The sequence below is a fragment of the Mauremys reevesii genome, linkage group 1 (assembly GCF_016161935.1).
Source record: "Mauremys reevesii isolate NIE-2019 linkage group 1, ASM1616193v1, whole genome shotgun sequence".
In the NCBI taxonomy this organism is placed as follows: domain Eukaryota; kingdom Metazoa; phylum Chordata; order Testudines; family Geoemydidae; genus Mauremys; species Mauremys reevesii.
The window spans coordinates 191,118,451-191,143,937 of NC_052623.1; the positions used below are offsets into that span (position 1 = coordinate 191,118,451).

A 25,487-nucleotide genomic window follows, 5' to 3' on the forward strand; every position below is an offset into this window, starting at 1 on the left:
CACCCAAATCAGAACACTGAGCTACCGTCCAGTTGTTTTTCAATACACTAACATCTGCCCTGTAAAAAGAAAATATTAAATGCTCTACCACAGCTTCCTCCGTAAATGTTTGTCTTCCACCTGCCAGTGCCCTACCCTATCCCCAATTATTTAACCAACTTATAAAGATGCTATTTGAAGGCATCCAACAGACACAAAAAAACACAGTTAAAAAACATTAAAAAAATTAAAAGAAAAACCAACTAGCCCAGGCACACAGCCAATATCATTAAACTGATGGGACAGAAAGGTAAACCCAACAGTCATCAGGCAAACCACTCCATCAATAAAACCACTCCAACAACCTTCCAACACAGCTACAACAACAACATTGCAAACTTTCCCATGCTACACACATATACCAACTCCAAGAGCTGTGGCCCCAAAAGGTGAAGGATTGATCAATCAAAATATATAGTGCATAGTAAACTTCCCCTTAAGAAGGACTTCCATAAGGCACTGATTTAAGCACTTATGCACATCCTGAAAAGGCAGACTTCCCTTAGGCCCTGATTCTAGGAAAAATCTTCAGCTAAGGAATTCTTGCACACAACAAAGTACTGCATGAACCTAGGGACTGACAGCAGAGCAGCTCTAGCCTATCACAATTGCTAGGCAAAAGGTCATTGCTCAATTATTTGGGGACTTGTCTATAAAACGCTAATATTAAAACTGTGTATTGCAGTGTACACCACTCCCAGCTGTGGTCCACAAAAACAAACCATACCATGGGAGACTGGAAAAAGGATTTAATGGTTGATCAACACTTAACTCTTCTTTAAAAATTTCTAGTGATTGTGACACAATTATTATTAGTGTCCTCACCATCCAAAGGTGTTCTCTAACATCCTAGATCAGGGAAGGGGAAACTTTTTGGCCCGAGGGTCACATCTGGGTATTGAAATTTTATGGCAGGCCATGAATGCTGATGAAATTGGGGTTGGGGTATAGGAGGGGATGAGGGCTCTGGCCAGCGGTGCCGGCTCTGGGATGGGACCAGAAATGAGGAGTTCAGGGTGTAGGAGAGTGCTCCAGGCTGGGGCAGGGGGTTGGGGTGAGGGCTCTGGCTGGACGTGCAGGATCTGGGGTGGGGCTGGGGATGAGGAGGGTTTGGGGTGCAGGAAGGAGCTCCAGGCTGGGATCAAGGGGTTTGGAGGGTGGGAGGGGAATCAGGGCTGGGGTAAGGGGTTGAGGCGCAGGAGGGGGTGCAGGCTCCAGGTGGCGCTTACCTCAAGCAGCTCCCAGAAGCAGCAGCCTGTCCCCCTCTCCGGCTCCTATGCAGTGGTGCAGCCAGGCCGTCTGCAGGCACCAGCCCCGCAGCTCCCATTGGATGCAGTCCCCAGCCAATGGGAGATGCAGGGGTGGCACTTGGGGCGGGGGCAGAGCTGCGTGGCTGCTCCTACGTATAGGAGCCAGAGGGGGGGATGTGCTGCTGCTGCCAGGAGCTGCACGGAGCTGTGGCCCATGCACGTGGAGCAGCCCCTGACCCCGCTCCCCAGCGAGAGCTCGAGGGCCGGATTAAATCGTCTGGCAGGCCGGATGTGACCAGTGAGACATAGTTTGCCCACCCCTGTCCTAGATACATTCGTCCTCCTCTAGTCTTAGCCCATAGTTCCTTATTTTATTACTGGTGTTGAATTTCAGTAATTCATTGCTTCCTTTCCAATATTCATAATTCATATTCTGTCCTGTAATGTTTCCTCTTAGCACCAGCTTTTTGCACTAGACAAATTAAGTTCACTGTTCTCATAAGTCATGTCCTCAATTGACTTCTTTTGAATTTCTCTCTCTCTTTTCAATCTAAGTCGGAATGAAACTTGTTTACCATCAATGGCTTGATATTATGCCCATCTCTCACTGGTGACACAAATATTATAAATTTTGAAATTAGTAGACCACTAGAGATGCAAAAATACCTATTTTAATAAGACGCTTTCACATTTTAATACAAGTCACAATTCATCCACAATAAAGGGCTCTCACCATGTGAACTTTTAGAATGCTGTGCTCAACAAAATGAGTGCAGATTCTTTTTAAATCACAAGGTCTGGTAAATATATTGCTCTTTCAATGAACGATAAAGATTCATTATGTTTAGTTTTATGCTCTTGATTTTTAAACAAAGTGTCTTTTTAATTTCTGGGGGCAAATACAATCATATTTTGCAGGTGTTCCACTAACCCTTATGAATCCCAACTGAGTGTTTGGCTACTTTTGTGATGCTGGGTGCATATGTTACATGGATACAGAAAATGTACCTATATTACATGTAAGTAATAGGATATAGTTTGGGCTGAAATCTTAAGAAAAGCAGATCTCTTCCCTTTAGCCATATCTGGATTTGACAGTGAATTCTAAGTACAGACTTGGGATTATGCATATTAGAAACTGAAGTATCATGACAGCAAGTTGGTATACACTTGACAAACCACATGGATGAGATGCAGTGAAGCTCGATAAATACTAGAATACCCAGTGAACATCATGGTGTTTAGACCCATTACTTCCCCATTTTACTGACAAAGGATACTGTACCTGGGGCAGTTTCTAAAATGCTACGTAAGAATATAATGCTCTTCTGGGGAGCCATCCTAAGCTCAGGTCTGCAAAAACATTAAGAGTAATGACTGCTGACTCACACTGGCAGGTGGATTTTAACTCTAATCAAGATACAAGACATTTCTCTGTAGCAGAAGGGACTAGAGCTGGCATAGAGTAGATTCTACAGGGAGATCCTGGGAACAGCCAAGCTTGGGGGGAAAGGTTAGGCTGAGGTTCATGTTTTGTTTTTGTTATTTGAGTTATGTGGTGTGTTTTTCCAGTCCCATATTTTATTTCCACAAGTAAAATCTGGCTTTTACCTACTCAAAAGGGACTCACTTAACTGAGCATCACAGTCAGTCTTCTGAACTCTGTCTTATCTAATCATCTTAAGTCTATTACACCCATCAGTATATTATCAGCAAGGATATTACAGTAACTATGAAAAAAAACTATATGGGAAAATGGTAAAGCATAATTTTTAGACGATATTTGGTACAGATAATAATTAGTAACCATTAGTGCCCAAAAGGAGAACCAGACAGGCTGTTGTGAACAGTCCAATGTTTAACAGAAAAATGTTTGTAACAAAGAATCAGAATTCCTATTACTTAAATTAATTGGGCAATCAAATATCTATGACAAAGAAGGGGCACCAATGAGTCAGACTGAGGGTTTTTGTGGGGCAAAAGTATATAAACTAACTGCTTATTACATTCAGAGAAAGATGAGTAGACTCAGGCACTTAAGAAGAAAGTGAAGACTACAGTCTTGGGTTGGGAAGAAGAAAGGTGAAGAATTGGACAGAGAGGTAAGAATCAAAAGGCTTCAAAGGTTCAGAGAAGCAGCCAAAACTCTGAGACTTGTGTCAACGGCCTGAAGTTCTGCTGGCCACTAGTCTGAAGACAACGAGACAGGAAACATACAGCAGACATGCAGTGTCCGTTCTTACAAGGACACTGCTACTATTGATGTTAACGTGTGCATTTTGTGTCCTATTATCAACCAAGTCTATACCTTTGTTACGTGTCTGATAGAACCAACTGCAAGGTTCCCTGGATGGCGTTTCATGTCCCGAAGATCCCAAAGACTATTCAGGACCATTTCTCCTTCTTCTAGCACATATTTCTCTCCTTGGAATTTTGGTTTTTCATACAAAATCCAGCTGTAATAATGAAATCATTAAGAGAATTGTAACTATTATGCAGACTAGAACCATGGCAATACAACACTCATGCTAGAAAAGTTCAGTAGAGAGCTCTTTCCACTAAGCCCGTTATCAGTGTCCCTTCATGCACTGTCCCTCTCTAGTCATATTCCACTTGTTACCTAAGTTGTGCTTCATTTCTGTACTTAAAAATAAAATAAAATAGGCATTTCTTCTCTTCTATTATATAGCTCGGTGTCCCAAACTAACCAGCATGATTAAAAGCCTTATTTGCAGACATCTAACCAGTAAGTGCAAAAGCTAAGCAAGTTAAACATCCTACTTTCCTAGTTCCAGACCAATTAACTAAGATGGGTCCTGGATTCCACATAATGGTAAAACATGCAACTACCACTATGGCATCCAGTGATTAATAAACAAGCATAAAACATAAGAAACTACCGTATTTTCCGGCGTATAAGGCGACTGGGCGTATAAGACGACCCCCTAATTTTACAGTTAAAACATAGGTTTTGGCCTATACTCGCCGTATAAGACGACCCCCCCCTTCCAAGGGGGGGAGCCCAGAGCCTTTTAAATCCCAGCCGCGGCTGGGAATTAGAGGGCTCTGGGCTGCCCGCTGCGGCGGGGAGCCCAGAGCCTTTTAAATCCCAGCCGCGGCTGGGAATCAGAGGGCTCTGGGCTGCCCGCTGCGGAGGGGAGCCCAGAGCCTTTTAAATCCCAGCCACGGTGGGGAGTCAGAGGGCTCTGGGCTGCCCGCTGCGGCGGGGAGCCCAGAGCCTTTTAAATCCCAGCCGCAGCCGGGAGTCAGAGGGCTCTGGGCTGCCCGCTGTTTATACCCGGCGTATAAGACGACCCCCGATTTTTGGGGGTTGTTTTTTAGTATAGAAAGTCGTCTTATACGCCGGAAAATACGGTAGGCCAGTCTCAAACTATATTAATGTTACCATGAAACGGTATTATGGTGTGGAGGAGTTGAATGGTATGATGAACTTACTTCAATGAAAGCGGCAAAGAGTTCTGTGGCACCTTATAGACTAACAAACGTATTGGAGCATGAATACCCACAAAAGCTCATGCTCCAATACGTTTGTTAGTCTATAAGGTGCCACAGAACTCTTTGCCACTTTTACAGATCCAGACTAACATGGCTACCCCTCTGATACTTTACTTCAATAAGTCTATGCTCTATTAAATAACTGTGGGCACACATGTATGACAAATGCATTCCCAGCCTTAGCTTTCCAAAGCATCTATTATCTCATTGTGCACTAATGCTTTGCAAATGGATTAAGAAAGATTCATGTAGTCTATCCTAAATATTCTTCTGCATCCCACTACTTCTATGCTCCCTTTTTAATGCCATGTTTCAAACAGCAGTTGAGCATGTATGCCTTACAGCTCATTTTGCAACATCACTTGGTTAATGAAATTAAACTGTGAAAACTTAGCTTTGGTTACAAAACAAACTTCCTCTGCTTTAAGCTAGTTCTCAGCAGAGGTAATACTTACCATATTGCTTTACTTGTAAATGCCACTGTAATTATAAATCAAGAAAAGATGCCCTGCATATCAGGTTTGTGTTATAAATAACAGAGGCAGAGGTACAAGAAAAATACACACATTTATCTTCTGAAAAGATGCCATTTAAATAAGGCATAGATTTCTTACCATCCTCTAATAATTCTAAGCAACGTTCCTATTGGAAAGATCCAGGATGTGGCATCTGATAGATCATGGTATATTTCTCGTTTACTTTTCTCCCCAGGAATGTCATAAATAATCATCTAAAACAACAGACATTATATGTGAACAAGGGGCACTTCAACACATGGATTAGGTTCCTAATTTTTGCTTTTTATTAAACAGATTCTGATTTTGTATATGCTCTACCAGCATTGCACATATTTTCTTCAACTGTAGACTGCTGAACTAAATAATCAGACAAACTAAGTAGGTTTCCCCTAGGCTGGAATTTTTTGCTATCTAATCTCATGATTAGCATGTACAGCATTATAAGTACTCAAATTTGACATAACAACATGTTTTCTTTCAAAATTTTGCTACTCCTTAAAATATTAATGGTGATTTAATCCATATTCACCTACACCGTGACAAGATCACACTTACTTTTCCTGGTCTTGGATTGCATTTGAGGCTTTTCCTGTCAATAAGATTCTGAAATTAAAATGATGTGGAAAATAACTATTAAAATTACAATAGTAGCACACAAAATTGTTTAAGACCAGTATTCCTTTAAAACATATTACTTTAATTAGTGACAACAGCTGATCCTAGCCTCATTGTTATGCAAATTAGGCCTAATTATGCAGTTTAATGCAGAGGGTCAAATAAATAATCCTTAAAAACCCCACAAATATTAGATTAGGAGAGCTTTAATGAAAATCAGAACCACATAGAACTATTTCCTCTCACACACACCCTTCCCCAAACTAGAAAAGAGAGAGATTGTACCACACCAGAGCTTTTCTCTTCAGGCTATGACACTCTTAATTGTAAGCGCTCTCTTCCATTTCCCCAAATCATCACAAAATACTACTTCTCTCCTCTCAACTGACCTTGCTTTAAATAAACTGAAACAGAAGTGCTAATCTGTAGAAAGAGCTTGAATATTTGACTGCAGCTGAGGCCTTGTGTACCCTTGTGGCAGAGTGTATGGTATATGTAGCACAGTGAAAAGCAGGTTGTGTGCACGCTGTGATGTGTAACTACATGCAGCAGTGAGAGGCTCTGGCAGTGGGAAGATGCTGAAGCCTTTTCCAGTTGCCTCCCCAACTGCCAGATCATTTCCCTGCTGAGGTGGGGAAAGGCTCCATCAGGGAGGAGGCCACTGGACACTACACTTCTAAAACAGCAGTGTAGACATGAGAGACTCTGCTTGGATGTGTAGAGCATACACCCTAATGTTCTGATGCGTCTGTACTCTACTCACATAAGCAGTGCTTCCCATCTACACTATTTATACCCATGCTGGGGGCGCGGGCGTGCAATCCCTGTATTCATATGCCACTGTAAGTGTAGACATAACCTGAGTTGGAGCCTATGGAAGAACTGAAGGATACACCAAACACTGAACCATATTCTCAGGGAGCAAAGGAACAATAAAATCAAAAGTAGAGTAAATGTAAAAGAACAGTTTTTCATATAAAGACAATTCTGTTCCCCTCCTTGAACTCTCTGTGTGCCTTGTCCCAGTCACCTTCACATTTAAAATGCCATTCAAAGGACAAGCCTGTATGTTGCTATTATTGAGCATATTTTTTATTTACTTGCTGTTTTACTGTTAGAAGCTGCAGGATCTTCTCTACTGTTTATGATCTGGTCCCAGTAACTGGATGCATTTTATTTATAAAATGCTTCAATCAGAAAATTTAATTGTCTGCAATCATAGGCTTACCTCGTAGCCTACAACAGAATGAATTTAGATAAGACAGTTAAGATTTTTTTTTGAAAGACGGTAATTTCAACTGGGTTCAGCATCATTTTAGTTATTACTTGCATAACATGACAACTTACCACTGGAAAAGCTCTTGATTCTGGCAAATTGTTGTCTTGAGGCTTATGACCCCTTGGCAATAATCCATCCTGAAGGGCACTTCCAAATCTGGCTCCCTTCTCACACGAATAATTGCTGGCTGTCTGAAAATACTGGTAATACACACTCCTAGAGAGAGGTTTCATGGCAGCATCAGCTTTCTGTTGAAACTGAGCAGAATGTGTTGGATTAGGAAGAAGACATGCTTCTTCTGGAAATGGCTCTGATTGCTGCCTAGAGCTAAGCGGTTCTTTTGAATATATGAGTGACTGTTTGGAAAGTGGAGCCCTTTCTTGGTCATTTTCTAGAAGCACCATGTTTGAGCTGCCTACCAACAAGTTCATAATAGAGTCTTCTTTCTGAACATCCACCATGTTTTCTTCATAAGATTCCTCCTCATCCTCCTCACTGAACTGGTTACTAAATTTCAAACGCTCAGAAACAGACTGAAGAAGTGACAAGACGGATGAGGAGTGGTTGGCATTGTCTTTAGATTCTCCATTAGAATAGTCTCCTGGTGAGACATCAATAGACAGCTGGTCTTCTTGTGGGCTGTCATCTTCATATATAGGAGACAAAGAGAACGGGTAAATTTTAAACCGCTTAGCCTCCACTGTCATAAATGATTCCGAGCTGCAGTTATCTAATGTTTCATTTAATTTGTTGTCCTTTTCATAAGCATCGACAGGCTCATATTTGCTCTTTGCTGTTTCACACATCAAAAGACGTTCAATATTATCCATGGATAGGTCAGGAGGAGAGATGGAGTGAGCTTGCTTTTTGTCAGTTGAAACAAACTGGTTCTCATCTTGAGGGGAGCCTTCATACAATACGGTAAATAAAGAATTGCTTTCCCACTGTTCATCTTGTGGAGAAAAGGCTAAGAGATTTGTCAGTTCCTCTGTATCATTATTATTATTCAGACTCTTTTCGTCAAGTGCGTTCTCTCTTTGTAAATCTTGATCCATCATCAGTGTTGATTTCAGTGTCTCATCTTTATTGGCAAAATCTGAGTTGAAACAAATTTTCCCTTCAATGTCCTTAACCGTTACAGATGATTCAGACACAATGAACTGTGTGTTTAATCTGTTTTTATCCTGTGGCATCTCATTTGCTTCCTCTGTTTTTCCACTGCCTTCTTCACTGTAGGCTTGTGAATCTTTTGGGTTTGCTTTTTCCTGTACAAACACAGAATCCTCCTCCTTGCAACAAAGTTCTGGCAGACATTTACCTGCACAACTTTTGTCTAAACCTGAAAGACTACTTTCATCTTTGGATTTGCTAGGTATGCTGGTATAGTCTTCATCATGCAGGAAAGATGATGAATTAAAAGTCAAGGTTGGCATTGATATATGTTCTGGCATATTTGTATTATTGCACAAATCTTTTAACTGTAATGGTGGCATCCTCTCTTCAATCATAACAGTATCTCCATTTAATACATGTAAAGTCTCCTCAGATTTATTGCTAGCTGTCCAAATGCTAGTTTTATCACCAATTTCTGTCATAACTGTACTATCATAGACAGTTTTAGAGCATTCATCTTTTGCTATTATTGCAAGGTCAGATTCCAGACTTGCTAAATCATCAGAATGTAGAAGTCCATTTCTTTGATGTGAAAGTACATTATTTGGTACCGTTTCTCCTCCTATTGTCAAATCTGTGCTGCCTTCTACATTGTTTAGAACTAAAGGAACTGAACAGCCTGCTTTTTCACAGTCCCTAGCAACATTCTGGGTCAATTCCTTGCCTATTTGGTTTAAACCCAAAGGTTCTTTGATTATTTCTTGAGTTTTGGCAGCTAATTGAACATCAGTGTTTAGAGTCTTTGAGAATCCAGTCTTATGTTTAAGCACAACATTTTTAGAAGGGCTCCTGCTCTCATTGTTTTCAAGCTGATTAAACATCAGTTTTTGTTTGGCTGAGTTAATAACTTCATCAATTATTTCTTTTGCTTTTAGTGATATTGAACTATGTAGGTCAGTTTTATGAGTGATGTTAAATGGTATCTTTTCAGCCTGAGTATTTGTAGCAAGTGTCTCCTTTCCTTTAACTTCAGAGGAGCTTCCTGCATAGCTCTCATTAAAATGTTTTACTTTTGCTTCCAACTGTATCTTTCCAGTTTTCTGTTCTTTTAGGATATCCAGCTTTATTAAACTGTCCTTGTTGCCACAAGGCTGATAGACACCAGCTGCTTGTTTTGATCTTATTTCTTCTATGGCCAAGTGTAAAACCACATCAACGATTTCTTCAGCTTTTTTAAATAGAGCAGTGTCTTGGGATTCAATGTGCACTTGCTTTCCTGTTTCCATATCTACCCATGTTTTCTGAGAACAGATGTTGCTTGATTTTGTAAACGAAGCTGTGTGATCATTCACTTTAGCTCGTTTTTTTCTCACTGCAGGAATATGGTCACAAAGATTTACTTGCTCTGTAGGAGTTCTGTGCACATCCTTACTATAGTCTATACTAGAACTCACTTCCACAAGTTCCAAAGGACAGGTAGTTGATGTTATGGATTTGGTTAACCAGGCATCTTCAAGCTTTTGGGCAGGAGGTACATCTGGAGGTACATAATCAGTCTCATCACTAACTCTAAGTCTGGAAGAAATTTTGCCTTTTTTAAAAACTTCATACTCAACAATAGGGAAATTAATACTGTCCAAGACATCTGCTGTTTCAAGGGCAGAACGACAAAGCTTGGAGATTTCTTTAGACTTCAGAGTAGGAGAAGCAAGCTTGGGAATGCAAACATCCTCTGAGTTAGGAGTAGGACAGTCACTTTCAGCTAAAATGACATCAGATTCTAGGGGAAAAGATGTACGCTTAGCACTGATGTCTTCAGAGCAAGGTGAAATCTGAGTCATACTGACATCTGCATTTTCAAGCACAGGAGAAATAATTGTAGATGCACTGACATCTCGATTTTCCAAGAAAGAAGCCACCATCTTAGGTGTATCGCCTTCAAGAAAAGCACATTTGGAGTCACTGACCTTGTCAGATGTAACCGATAATTTGGCAATTCTAACATTTTCGGATTTAGAAGCAGAAGAAGGTATTTTGCACTGGCTGAAGTCTATAGAATTAAGTATGGCAGGTGCCGTCTTAGACTTGTTACTGTTTTCCTGTTTAGCAGAAATCATCACCAGATTGCTATCTTCAGAATTAGGTCTAGTCACTGAAATAATCTCCAAACCAACACCGTTTTCAAAGACAGAAGAAGAATGATTGGTCAAAGCATCTTTTCCAGATCCCAGGGGAGAACGAGGAACCTCAACAAAGGTATTCACTTCTGATTTAAGAGCAGGCGAGGAAAACTTAGAGAAGCAGATTTCTTTAGATTGAGAGGGAGGAGGAGAAATATTAGTCATATTGGCATTCACAGTTTTAGGAACAATCTCCTCTACCCTGTTATCTCTGGTTTCATAGATCTGAGAAGTATTCTTGGACCTGTTACCGTCTGTGGATAAAACTGATGTTTTGGATACAAAGACTTCACCAATTTTAAGAGAAGGAGTAGTAAGGTTGGGCACCCTGGCAGGATCTACGTTGTTGGGGAAGGTCATCCCTTCAGATTTAAGAGGCTTGCTATTTTCATGCACATGGTCAGGGGGAGAAATGTTGATTTTTTTAACATCTTGTAAGTTGGTTGCTTTTTTGGCCATGGTTTCATCTTCAGATCTGTGGATAGGAGGAGCAATATTAGCCAAGCTACCATCTTCAACTTTAAGGACTGGAGGAGAAATCTTGGTGATACGGACAGGTGTTATAGCTTTGCTAAGGCAGGCATCTTCAGATTCTAAGACAGGAGGTGGCATATGGGACTTCACACTTCCACATTCAAGGGCTGATGGAGATATGCCAGCAACATTTACCTCTGAAGACTTAGATGAAACCTTAGCAGTTTCAACATCTTCAGATTCAAGGGAAGGTACGGAAGTGTTCTCTGTATTGATATCCTTAGATTCACCCTCAAGAGTTACTGAGGGATCATTCTGGGCATGTGTTGGTTTCCCTGACTCATTAAACTGTTTAATATCTGGACTGTTTACTATGTCTGTGCCAGTATCTTGAACAATTTTGGCAGATGGCACTGAAGCGGGCAGACTGTCTATTACCATCAATTTATTGACTCCACAAAATTTTATGTCCTTCACAGCCTCAGATAATTTTTCAGTACATTCTTGATTTAAAGGAAAATGAACACTAGCTGGAAAGGTTTGTGCTTCTTGCTCCCTTTCTTCAGCTACCACATATTTTTGTGAATCATCCATCCTTGGACCATTATCTTTATTTGCATTTTCTATACACTTATCTGCCTGATGTTGAAATGCAGTGCTACTAAAGGGGGACATCTGGGCATCCAACTTTAGCTCCAACTGACTACCAATATGACTATTACAGGCATAGTGACCCTCTACCAATGGTGGTAGTTTATCAACTGCCCCTCTCTTTGTTTTGGATGAACTCATACAATCATTTTGCATTGTCTCCTGAGAGTCTTCATGAGATACTTGAACATAAGAATTTATTTCTTTATCAAAGCTAAAAGTGGCATTATTATCTGATTGAAACTGAGCTTCTGTTTCTTCTAACGTTCTCTCCCTCTTTTCAGCCAATCTGTTATTTCCAGAATTTGTTTTAACAGAATCCATAATCTGGTAATTGGAACTATTGTTGTCTCTGACTGACAATACTGAGTCTAGAAAATGAGTTCTATTCACTTCTGGTGTATCAGAAACTGGTGAATGATTTAAGGAAATAAACAAGTCTCGTTCTCCAATGTGATTGCTGTTGGAGTTTGTTTCAGTGGATGAGGCAGGGGTGTTTTCAATTGTTCCATGTTCACTACTATCTAAGATATCTTTAGCAACATCTGTTTTTTTCAGTTCCATTTTAACTGCAGAGAGGTTTGCTTTAACATTTTCCTTGCCATTTCTAGCATCATCCTTTTGATTCTCTTTTGACGGGTGTCCTGTAATTTCTACTCTTACATTAGATGGTGAGTTTGGAAGGATAGCAGTTTGGACTTCTCCATTTCCAGTCACAGTGAAAATATGTTTGCCTTCAGTATTTTCTTCTCTTCTTAGTGCCTCCTCTGCTTGTTTCTTTAGTAGCTGCTTAATCCGTACAGAACCCCGATATGTTGCATAAGTAATTGCTGGTGCATCTGGCTTACATTCAGTTTGCCTGTAACAAAAAATCATCATTTTAGTGCAGTAGAATATTGAAACAGTCTTCACTATCATTGCTGATTTGGAGAACAAATGATACAATACTACTTTTTTTAAATTGCAGAATAAACCAACTTCTAATGATGCTATAAATACATCAAGAGTTTTCTTTATACTAAGCTAATAGAAACACAGTATATGGGTATGCCTACAAACACAAAAGTTTTATTAGAAAGTAACACCATCAAAGATACCTATATAAGGGTACATCTTCAAATTAAGTCACAACTGTCTGAAAATGTTTTACCCTACTAACGTTAACAGTAAAATCTAGGGTCACTAAAACTGAAAATGGCTAGAGAAATTTGTTTGCTTTTGAATTTGGACCTGGTAACTCATCCCTGAACAAGAGGGTACAAGACAGAACAACAGAAATGTAAGAGGCAAAAAATGTTTGTGGGGAAAATACAGTTATTTGATGCTTTCTGGACCAAAGGTACAGGACAGGGAGGGAGTGGAAGTAGGGACTGAGGGAAGGACAGTGAATGGAGAAGAACAGGAATGAGGAAAGTCTGTTTGGGTGCTGGAGGAAATATCTAACTAAAGGGCCCTGAAACTTGGGAAATATTTTTGGTGGATTCGGGCACTAATTAGTCTTATATTTAACTTCAAAGAAAAAAATGTTACTTATCTTTTACTACTCTTTCATGATGTAATAAGGGTGACCTCAAAGCTTTCCCTTATCACCCAAACCTTCCAAAAAAATCTATTTTTTCACATAAGAAAATAATAGGAATTGCAAATCTTGACTTCCTTGTTTTTACTGGAGGACTTTGGAGAACTAGGATGGGCAAGTGAGATCACATATAGCTGAACCTGATCTGCAGCTCTCCAGCCTTCTACTGAGGGGAGAGAGGATGTTGAGTCAGAGTGTTTAAAAAGCGCTTTTGTGTTAACTCTATCTAAACAAAAAGCAAGTCTCCCCCTAAAATTTTTTAAACAGTCTGACTCGGTGTTCTCCTTCTTCTTAGCTGAAGGCTGGGAAAGTTGCAGCACACAGTTGCAGGTGAGTGTGATGTCCCTCTCCTGCTTGTAGCTCTCCAGTGCACCGGAGAGCCCTCCAGCAAAAACAGGGAAGTGAAGATTTTTATTTCTAATGTAAGACTAACTAGTCTATAAAAATACAGACAAAAAAAAACGGGCACTCTTAGCATTGCATAGAGGTATGCCGACATTGCAGCAAAAATGTGCCTCCTAGCCTTGGTAGACAGAGGTGTTAGCTCTGCTCAAGCTAATGCCCAAAAGATAGCAGTGTGGGCATTGTGGCACAGGTGGTGGCTTGTGGTAGCCACCTGAGCTCGGACCCAGGAGGTTGGGTGGAATTGTAATCAAGGCAGCTAGCCTGTGCCACAACATCCATGCTTCTATTTTTAGCATGTTAGCTCAAGCACAGCTAACGTGTCTGTCTACAGGCTGGTAGGCATGCTCCTACCTGCAGTACAGACATATCCTTGCAGTTCATATTTAATCCACCCCCACTAGGAGGATTTTACTCTAGTAAAGGGATTTTTATGCAAATAATCCAAGTGAGAAGCAGGGTATTTTTGTTCATTCACTAATAAAATTGGGCAGAAAAATAAAAGATTTTATTTCTTTCAATGAGGATCAGTGAGAGTACACAATCATTCTGTATATATCCCGAACATACAATTAAAAAGATACAAATTTTTCATTTTAAAAAGCAGAGTTTCATTCTGTATGGACTTGAGCAGTATAAACTCTCAATTCCATAATGTTTATATGTTACCAAGTCCCCAACTGTACAAACATTTAGGCACATGAGCAGTCCCACTGAACTCAATGGGGCTAATCAGCTGGGTAAAGTGACTCAGATGTATGTGTGTTCATAGGGTAAGGGCCAAAATATAAAAATTCAAAAATTCACTGCATGTGTGGTATTATGATATGAGCATTATATATAATCATCAGCCTATAAAATGTGAGGTATTTCCACACAAAAACCAGGTTTGTTTAGTGCTGTAATACAAATTATCTTCCTATTTATTAACAATGGAATTTTTATATTAAATCGAGCTATTAAATATTAAATTCAAATACACTAAGGAAAAGCGATATATTCAATCCAAACTATAAAAAAATCTTTGGGTATGAAGAAATACTACAACCGCCACCATCATCATCCAGTGTCAATGGGCAATCCAAATAGCCAAGATGACAGAGTGTATTTTACCAACTCTTCAGACTTTCATAACTGAAACTATTAGTATTTTCAAAATGTATTTAATCTGCATGAAACTTTAGCTTTCCTCTAGTCAATATATTTCAGCAATCTGTGTAATAAGGCTGCTCACTAAATCCAAAAATAAGTTGTGCAGTTTTGCAAGTACTATTGTTGAACATTTTATTATACACTACATCCACTTATTGTTACTGAACATTACAAAAACTTACTAGAAGCTAGGTGTAGGTCAAGTAGACAACAATAAACCTCTAAATCATTAGTTCTATTCAAAAATAATATTGTTCAACCTAACAATATATACACACACTTAATACCTAACAAAACAAAATGCATAACTCCTGACTGGAAAAATACTGTGCAAAACAACATCTTTCAGAAAAGGAAAAGAGCAAAATGAATGGTAGATTTTATGACTCTGACCTTCAAAAACATACAGAGCACAATGATCACTATTAAGAGAAGTGTTGAGAATTCAGCTGGGGTACTTATGATAGTAGGAACCACACCCAGGAGTGTTTTGAAAGATCAGGCCTTTAGGCTGAGTCTACATTATAAATTTACACTGGTAGAACTACAGGTATGTTGCTCAGAGGTGTGAAAAATCCACACCCCAACTGATGCAGTTATACTGACCTAACCCCTGGTGTAGAAAATGCTGTGCAGATGGGAGAAGCTTTCCCACTGACAGATATTGCCTCGAGGAGGTGGATTAACTATACCAATGAGACAAGGTCTCCCGTCAGCAAAGAAGCACCTTCACTGAAATACTACAGTAGTGCAGTTGCACTGTTGCAGTGCTGTAAGTGCAGACCTGCCTTAAGTGTGTGAAATTTAAGACCTAACCATAATGTGTCTGTAAAATGTGATATACATTGGAAAGTCAGTGAAATAATTCCATGTGGTGGGAGACAAGGGTTTTATGCAGTAATACTGTATGTTTACTATTTGGGGCCCTATTTTATGAGTTCTCCCATCCCATTTCCTTTTAGGATAACTTAAAAGACAAGATTGTGACAAGAACACACGCAGGATAGAAGCAAAGCTACTTTTTCAGATTGTTTTGCTCCTATCCTGTTGACCCAGGAATACAGTAGGTTTGCAGGGTAACTGGCTTTTAACATAACTGAGGAGGAATGCAAAGGCAAAAAACAAATCTGAGTTACTCACCTTTGTATCAGTCCCAAACCAGTGGAGATTATACCACATAAAACATCAATCCTTTTTTATAATAAGAGACTTTTGTTAAGCTTAGCAATCATTAACCTACTTTACACGCCTCCTTCTGCAGTTAAATGTAGTGTTATTAGCAGTAGTATTTTACGCATATCACTACCTTTTCCTCCTTCAACTCTGCATTTAACAGTGCAAAAAGTCTAGTCTGACGATTGCTCTTAATTGCAATGAAATCATCAACAATTTCAAACACATGGAAAAAAAATGGTACCTTAACTTGAGACTCTTACCAGCTCACCATCTTCACATACCTTCCATGCTGTAGCTCTCGTACGGCTTTCTCAACTATAAAACCTTGTTTTAATAGTAACTAATAACCTTGCTCCATATCACTATTTTTTCCTCTTGCCTTTCCCTTTCCCACTCACTTCTATCTGGACAAGAGGACCAAAACCCCTCTAGGGATAATTGCCTCTGTGAATCAGTCAGCTGGGGTGCAGGAGGAATAATGTGGTCTATGTCCGTTGTCCCTCACATATGCACTGACTAAGCTCATGAATTCCACTTTCTTTGGCTCAAGGCCTGGAAACTTGAGTCTTTTCCAAAACTGAGGCCTCCCACTGAGTGCAAAATTAACCTCAGACTATAGGACAGTATGCTTTGATTTTCTAGTGTTTTGCAAAACATTGCTTCCAGAAAGTAGTGGTTAATAAAACAGGACCTTTAATACATGGGTAGACATACCAATGACCATTCTGGGGGTATCTGGTTGTGAAAATAAAAACAGCAATAATGCTGAGAGGATTATGCACTCTTGTAATTCTCTTGCTATTGCTTATCATCATATCCTCCCATTTAATGATAGATAACCCCAAAATTAATCTTCAGCAGCAGATTAGAATTAACTGAAATTCATGCTGAGTGTTTCTCATGGAAAAGGAAGCTCAATAATGCAGGGCCGGTTATCATTAAACTCTTGATTTGTTCTATGATTTCTGTCATGTCTAGGTTGGAAGCTATAGTCACAATTTAAATGAATATTATGAGTGGACCTACCTCAAATGCACTCAGACATCTATACTCTAGACCAGGAAAAGCAAACAGGCATATTCCCACCATCCCTTCCTGCAAGTCCCCTCGTTTTCCCAGTCACTTCTCTCTCTCCTCACTGTCCTTTTCCATTTGTCTTTTCCCCTTTAATGTTGTCTGTTTCTAGCTCCCAAGTGCCTTCTAATTACTCCACTCACTACACTCTACAAAACCATTTTGATAAAACGCCTGCAATCAGGAGCACTTTTACAATCTAGTGACATTTAGTGAGAGTCAGTTCCATTGGTCAATACTTAGGGAGGAAGCTAGTACTGTGGGAAGTAGGAGAAATTATTTTAAACTTGTATAATAAAGGAAGAGTACTACAATACAGCAGGAAGTAGTACAGCTACTTCCTGAGTAAGGCCTTGGCTACAAGAGAAAGTTGCACTACTATAACTGCAATCTGTTTTTACAATGATTTAGTTAAATCAGTGCAAACCTCAGTTCCATCATTTATTTGGTTTAGCTTAAACTTACTGCTAATTAACTTAATCTAAAATGAAAAGTCTGGTTTAAACTGAAATAAGAGTGTCCACACAGGGATTTGCAACACTTTAACTAATCTGATTTAAAACTCACATCTTTAGTTAAAACAGTGCAATTTTCAAATGTAGACAATGTAAATCAAAACCAACATGGTGTGTAAGTCATAGATCACACACCAGGCAGCAAACTAATTTTCAAAACATGCAAGAAGAGAAAAATGTATGCAAAACAGAATTGCACAGCAGTCCTCTGATGTTTTTACTGTTCTCAACAATATGGTGTGGGGTGGGGCAAAGGTACTGTATTTTAAAGAAGTAGGCTAAAAGTAAAATATAATCAGTGTTTTAATGTTTACACAAATTTACCACAGCCAAACACACAAAAAAAGTCTTCCATTCAAAGCAAAAATTAGTTTCCAGTAAAAACCCATATTATACAGAGATATATAGCTGCTGCCATCTCCAGAATCAAACAGATCATGGAAGAGATTTAAAAAAAACAAAACAAACCAAGCTCCCCCCCCCCCCCCACACACACTTTCCTTGCTAACCTGGTCAAAGCCAAGTAAAATAAAATAAAAATTTATTCAGTTATCTAGAATAAAATGCATTTTGACTTGGTTTAGTTAGATAGCACTTCAGGAGAAGGTTATACAGTAAGATTATACAGTAAGACCCTGATACTCCCTGCAAGTCTGATTTTACCATCACCAACTGGGCTTAAGAACCTACTCAAGTATAGGGAGTCGGAAGCTTTCATGAGTAAGTACCATCAATTTCTGCAGTATGTAAGCTTCCATTCAAAGCCATCATTAGTTGTAAAGAAAATATGAATGAAAATATGAACTTCCAAATATGAATGAAGCATACAACCACACTAGCGCTAGAACACTAAAAAAGGAAGTGAAGCGTGCGCAGTGGGGGGAGGGGCCAGCTTCCCCAAGTAAGGTCCTGTAAGAGACCATAGGTACACATTCAGGGGACGCAGCCTGCACCACTGTAGCTACATTTCTATTTTTAGCATGCTATCTCAGAGCTAGCATGGGTATGTCATCTGGATTGGAATTTTCAGCTTCCAGCTTTAGTCTGCAGACAGATGGCTCCTGCATCTCAGCTACCAGTGCTCAGAGTTTGCACAAACTGCTGCAGTGTTAAAAGTAACCTGTTTTTTCAGCTTTCACCTTTGTTTTTTATAATCCTGTGGGCATCAGGCAAACAGACAAAAATCAAGTAAAATTCACTCTGTTTCTTGGAGAGATAAGGGATGACAACAGTGTACGAAGACCTAGAAAATCAGTAGCTAAACCTACCAAAGACACTCACCTTGCAGTAGCTAGAAAGCAGGAGATGGGGTAGAGGAGTGGATATGTATCATGTCACCGCAGCACTCAGGAGGCTGGAGGAGTGGGAAGGTAGCAGAAAGAGAGAGAGAGAAAGAGAAAGAAAGAAAGGGTGGCTTCTCACATGCTGCTCCTGGACAAGGGCCTACTTCCCACTATCCTGTTTTTGGTATTGTCTGTGGCTTGTATCTTTATTCCGCTGGATATTAGATGTCTGGTTACATTTCCAAGATTCACATGCGAGAGGGCAGGGGTGAGTGGGCAGGAGAGATTGAGAGGTAAATTAGAAAAGAGAAGTAGAGGAGAATATGCATAGAGATTTTGGGAGGAAGAAATGGGGATGGTAGGGACAGGGGAGGAGGCAGAGAACACATTGCTGGGAAAGTGAAAGAGGTAATGGTAGGGTGAGGAATGCGAGAGGAATAGAAGGAAAAATAGGAACCACTGAAGAAATGCAGGAAAAGATACACAGGATCTATTATAGAAGAGAAAAAGCGGAATGGAGCCAGGAAGGGAGTAGACCTGTTATTCCCATTATTTTTTTAGACTAGGTCTTTCGGGCAGGGATTGGAATCCATCATATTTGCACAGCACCTGGCACAATGGAGCCCAACCTGCTTGTGCCCTTAGGGGCCACCGCACAACAAGTGGTAAATAATTAAAAAATAAAGAATTGCAGCTGCAGCAAGAGAGTGGTGTAGTAAGTAGGCCTGTTAAACAGTATTTGGGGAATATTCAATATTTGATACATTTGTTTGAGGGCTAGTCATATACTATGAGGTGAATACATTATTCAGCAAATATACTCAGCAGATACACTTCAAGGGCTCACTGAATAGCAGGGAAAGCAAGTTAAATTCTAAAAAAGGTAAAAGGTGTAAAGTGCATTAACAGATTGTATGCTTTTCAGGGCATGGGCTGCATCTTCTGTCTTGAAAGAGCCCTGCATTTTTTGTGCTCTACCACAATAAACCATCTGAGTAAAAGTTGGTTGACCGTGTTACAATTAAATACAACTCAGGCTAAAGAGTATACAACTGTTACTTGTTTAAATTGCAGAGGGTAGAGCCTTGTGATGGTGGCAATACAGGTTCTAGACTGGAAGTTGCCTCAGCCTCACTCTAGTAGGTTTCAAGAATTTTTTTTTTTGAGCTCTGATTACCACATTCTCAGTCTCTACAGCATAGGGGCATTTGCACAGATGCCACATCCTCAGCATTTGTAGTTAGAAGACTGCCTGTCAAAGCTACAGATAAATGACAACAAGAGTAATATCCCAGAAGTGATTCAATATGGAAGCAATTCTTTTAAGTGGGATTCAAAAAGGTTATTAAGAAAAATCCCAATTTCCCAAGTGGAATTGAATATACTTAAAGCAATACTCCAAAAAAAAAAAAAAAAGAATAATAAAAAAAATAAAATAAAAGTTAAGTCTCCCCTTTCATTCTTAAATCCCAATGTGTTATTTCCCCTTCACTTTTCCAACAAAAATACAGTTGCAAGAGAACTGCTACAGATACCTCAATCAGCATATCCTAATCAAAATTTCAGATAAATGTGCAGAGGGCTACAAAAAAGATGTTTCAAGTCCTAGGGTTAAGATCAAAAACAGGGTCCTTCTCTCTCGGTGATTTCACATGCTAGATAGTAACCAGAAGCTAGTTATTTAAAATGATACATTGCATTTGTTTCACACATATACTCCCTCCCCCATATATTGTACATGCATGCGCATACCCCGCAGTCAAGCACAGATGTTACCCAGATACCACAATCTGTCCCATTACAAGGGACATAATACACATTTTGTAATACAGAATGGAGACAACATCCACTATAGTAGAACCTCAGAATTACGAATACCTCGGGAATGGAGGTTGTTCATAACTCTGAACAAAATGTTATGGTTATTCTTTCAAAAGTTTACCACTGCACATTGACTTAATACTGCTTTGAAACTTTACTGTGCAGAAGAAAAATGCTGCTTTCCCTTTGTTTTGTAGTAGTTTACATTTAACACAGTACGGTACTGTATTTGCTTTTTTTGGGGGGTCTCTGCTGCTGCCTGATTGTGTACTTCCAGTTCCAAATGAAGTATGTAGTTGACTGGTCGGTTTGCAATTCTGGTGTTTGTAACTCTGAGGTTCTACTTTACTTTATTTTCTAGCTGCTAAATGCAGAGTGGAAACAGAAAATACAGAAGTTATTATAGGAAATAACCAAGGCAGATGACTATGGAAAAAAATTAAAATCCAGGATCCTTATTTGCAAAAAAGAAAACAAAAAACGAATGAACATATGTACAGGAAAAATATTAAAATTAATATGCTGCATAAAAAGGCCACACAAAATCCTGATAGGTATTGCCTAAATAAGGCTATGGAAGGAAATAAATTCATTCCTCCCTTCTTCCACACCCATGAAATGCTGAATGTGTTTCAGGACTATCTGATCCCTCTAGCCCTTACCCTACTGTTCTAATACTTGGGGAAAATGTCCCCTCCTATGTTGGGGTATATGTTCGAACTCACCAATTAGGCACATGTTCGAACCCATTGATTAGGCAGAACTGGTTAAACAGGTCTGCCTTAAGCAAAGGAATGTGAATTTACACCAATTTACATATAGGTTTTAAACAGGATCCTCAGACAGGAGGGGGAAGAAGTGAGGAGGCAAGGAAAATATGCATTTCAGCAAACAGAGATGAGAAAAAACAGCTTGCAGCCTGTTTCTCCACCAGACTCCTTGTCTCTGTCCTCACAGCAGGAATGAACTTTATCTAAGGGGTAACGCACAGGAAAATACATTTCAAAGGGTGACTGAACTATAAAAGTGAGGGACAAACACCCCAAGTTCTCTCTCCCTATCCTTCTCTCTCTCTTCACCTAAGAAAACAAAACAAACAAACTTTAGACTTTGGGAGCAGATCCTGATCTGAGAATTTGGTCAGCAATGTTACTGTGAACCTGTGGTAAGAACTTTATCTTGACCAAGTCTAGTCTGTTAAGTTTAGAAAATGTTTTATTTTTATTTCTCTTGTAACTATTTGACTTTAATGCCTTATACTTGTACACACACAAAATCTCTCTCTTTGTAGTTAAATAAACTTATTTTATTCTTTAATTACAACTAATCCAGTGTTGTGAAATGTTTGGGTAATTCCATTTAAGGTAGGAGACTTGTATTTTGATTCCTTTAGAGGAGCATCTTACCAAATATATCTGGACTATCCAGGAGTGGGCTAGACAGTGCAGAATGCATGTTTTGGTGGGAAAATCCGGGACTGGGAGTGTGTTGGGGTCACCCTGCAAGTAGTAACCAATGCTGCTGGAAGCTAGAGTGTGACTGATGTATGGCTGGCAGGCTGCAGCTATACAGACACTCAGGGTGTGACCTGCATGCTGCATGCTCCCAGGTGGGAGCAAAACATTGTGAGGCACCCAAGGTTGCATGGCAGGTGGTGACAGCCCCTCACTGGTCTGGACTGCACCCCAGACTGTCATAGGTCTGCAGATATGGGACCTCTACCAAACATCCGGCAGAGCTATCACTGCAGCCATTAGACATTTTTAATATTAAATTTAAGTATTAAAATTTTAGAACTTACATTAGTGCATCAGCAGCTTGTTCCTGTCCTCTCTGTAAATCCTGAGAGCCAACCTCCCTGATATTAACCAAGGCAGGCTCTTCTTTAGGCACTGCTACCTCTTCTGTTCCAGCAGTGGAAATGACAAATATTTCAGTTTTCCGATGCTTTGTGATCCCATCTTCCTGAAGGGCAGTTGGGTTCTGCAAATCCTTTCCAGGTCTGTTGTGTCCATCTTGGAGCGCAGACTGTTTAGATTCTCCCAAAGAAGATTTTGATCCAATATTAAATAAGCTTCCAAGGAACTGGAAAAAGCCTTCTTTGGGTTGTCTGTCACGATCTGCTGTTTTGCGGCCAGGAGCCAAACTGGGAAGGCTATTAGCCTTTTTTAATTCTTCCGTGATAATAGAGTTGCTTAGATCTTCCATGGAGTGGTTCTTCTCTGCATTTTGAGAAATCTTTAAAAAAAAAAAAATCATGAACAATAATGTTGAAACAGAACCAATACACTGATTTTCAGACTCTACTCCAGAGGTGGGCAATCTACGGCCCGCGGGCCACATCCAGCCCACGGGACTGTCCTGCCCGGCCCTCGAGCTCCCGGTCCAGGATGCCAGCCCCAGCCCCTCCCTTGCTGTTTCCCCTCCCCTGCAGCCTCAGCTCGCTCGCTCTGCTGCTGGCGCAGTGCTCTGGGTGGCAGGGCTGTGAGCTCCTGGGGCAGCACAGCTGCAGAGCCTGGCCTGACCCAGTCTCTGTGCTGCGCGGTGGCAGCAGCAGCGTGGCCGAGCTCTAGCCGGGCAGTGCGGCTGTAGCGCCACCAGCTACCAGTGCTCCAGGCAGCACGGTAAGGAGGCATGGAGCACGGGGGGGATGGATAGAGGGCAGAGGAGTTCAGGGGTGGGCAGGGGTGAGGACAGAGGTCAGGGCAGTCGGGTGGGGCAGGGGATTGAATGGGGATTGAATGGGGGCAGGAGTCTGGGGGGGGCGGTCAGAAAGAAGGGGAGGTTGGATGGGGTGGCAGGGGGAAGTCAAGGGACAGGGAGAAGGGGTGGCTGGATGTGGCAGGGGTCCCGGGGGACCCGTCAGAAATGAGAGGAGGGGTTGGATGAGGCGGCGTGGGTCCAGGGGTGGTCAGGGGACAGGGAGCGGAGGTGTGTGGTTGGGGCAGGGGTCCCAGAGGGGCCACCAGGGAACGGGGGGGGGGGAGGAGTTTGGATGGGGCAGGAGTCCCAGAGGGGGGGCAGATAGGAGGTGGGGGCCGGGCCATGACCCCTCGCGGCCCTCAGGCCAAAAAGTTTGCCCGCCCCTGCTCTACTCCAAAAACCTTAAACTGTCTCTAAGCATTGCATTACTTCTGGCTGCTCTGCTATTTACGAGACCATTCTTAAGAGCTTTGTCCAATCTCCTTTACTCTGTTCTGCTATTTAAGATACCCCTACTTCTTTCTGTGGCAGAAACTGGCCCCATTATCGAGGACTTACAATTTAAAAAAGTACTTTTGATTTTAACAGATGTCTTGAAAGGCTACTTTTATGAAAAACAGGCATGGGCTTTGAGGCTCACAGGACAATGGTTATGGAGGTAAAGCACTGTACGATGGAAACAGAACAAAAATAATTTGAGCTGGCAAAAAAAGGAGATGAAGCCTGGAGCAGTTTTTCGTAGAATGGTATTGCAAGCAAGCAGAAAAGATTTATTAGTTAAGGCTGTAAAGTGGTTTGGGACACAGGACCCAGTTCTTTCATCCTTAGTGTATGTGAGTAGACTTCACTCACGTGCAAGTAGTCCCAGTGCAGTCAGTGTGACTACTCACATGAGGGAGGGTTGCAGGATCATGCCTTAAAGATGGACTTTATTAAAAAAACAATGAATTACTTATGCAATAAAGATTACATAAGGGAAACATGCATATTTGCCTTTTAAATGGGCAGATCGATTCACGTCCTTTATCTGAGGTTACCAATTCTTCCTATTAATCAATTTTTCTAGAATTAGCTATCACTCATTTCTGTAAAGGAGGATCTCTGACCACTGTTTTGGGCAAGGAGAGGGGATTCCCCAAACTGAGAGAGATTGAATTAGGCTCTTGTCCTTCATCAGCTCAAAATGACAGTGGATTACTTCTGCAGAAATATACTGTCTCAGAGACCAAGAGCCCATGCCTGCTTGCAAGCAAAATACCTTTTTACATTTCCTTCAATGGGGAGGTACCTGTAGGCTCTGTCTCTCTCAAACTAACATGTTAAGGTATGAAAATACTCACTCCCTCCTTGTAATTCGTAAGAACTTATTCTGATCAAAAGGACAGGGAACAAAGAATTTGAATAAATATAAATCTGTGTAGGATCTTTATAATCAGCAATACCTTTGGATAAGAGTAAGCAACTCTATTGTGTAACAGTTAACACTCACTTATCCTACCCATGCAGTAGGTCAGTATTTTCATTAACTCCCTTATGCTGCTTCTATTTGAGGACACATCCCTTTTAGATAATTGAGATGGGCATACTGAGTGCTATGCTAGTTATTTTAAGTAGACAGAATAAGAGTTTTGTCCAGTAGGACTACCCAATGGTTGATAAGCCTGGGTGATGAAAAACAGTATTTTAATGAAGTGCCTCCTCTTAGACATGGGTACCAATGATAATTTTGATGAGGCAGGCAACATGTTACTTAAGAGTTTTTCTTACAGTTAAATACATTGATCTTTGACCTCCAGCTAAATATTTTACTATTTATTTTTTTCCTTCAAAGAGTGGAGTATTTTTACTCTGCTATTTCATAAGCCTAGTTATTAACATGTTTAGTTTTGTGGCGCAATTCCCTTTCTTCAGCCTATGGTATTGAAAAAAGCAGAACACTGCAAATGAACATAAACTAAAGTAAAGTAGAACCTTAGCTAATTTACACTTCAATCATCTCCATACCATGTATACAAAAAAGGCCTTTTCCCTTCACTCTTCAGCAAAGATTAATGACAGAGTCAGTGCTAAAGGAAGGTATTTTGTTTTTACAAAATGTTTTCTCAAAACATTTACCAGTGTGCCAGGTACTGGCATCTTAATGAAAA

The 25,487-nt window shown here is 40.4% G+C and overlaps 1 protein-coding gene across 3 annotated transcripts in view; it reads right to left on the reverse strand.

The window, feature by feature from the left end:
- Window positions 1-25,487, reverse strand: part of CRYBG3 (crystallin beta-gamma domain containing 3) — a 160,491-nt gene that overhangs the window by 61,329 nt on the left and 73,675 nt on the right. For all 3 annotated transcript variants that reach the window (XM_039521838.1, XM_039521828.1, XM_039521845.1), the window contains exons 3-7: window positions 22,439-22,875; window positions 7,286-12,494; window positions 5,879-5,926; window positions 5,420-5,535; window positions 3,598-3,745 (exon numbers count right to left, since the gene is read on the reverse strand). In XM_039521838.1, the coding sequence (XP_039377772.1) occupies window positions 3,598-3,745; window positions 5,420-5,535; window positions 5,879-5,926; window positions 7,286-12,494; window positions 22,439-22,875 (5,958 nt within the window). The remainder of the gene's footprint in view (window positions 1-3,597; window positions 3,746-5,419; window positions 5,536-5,878; window positions 5,927-7,285; window positions 12,495-22,438; window positions 22,876-25,487) is intronic.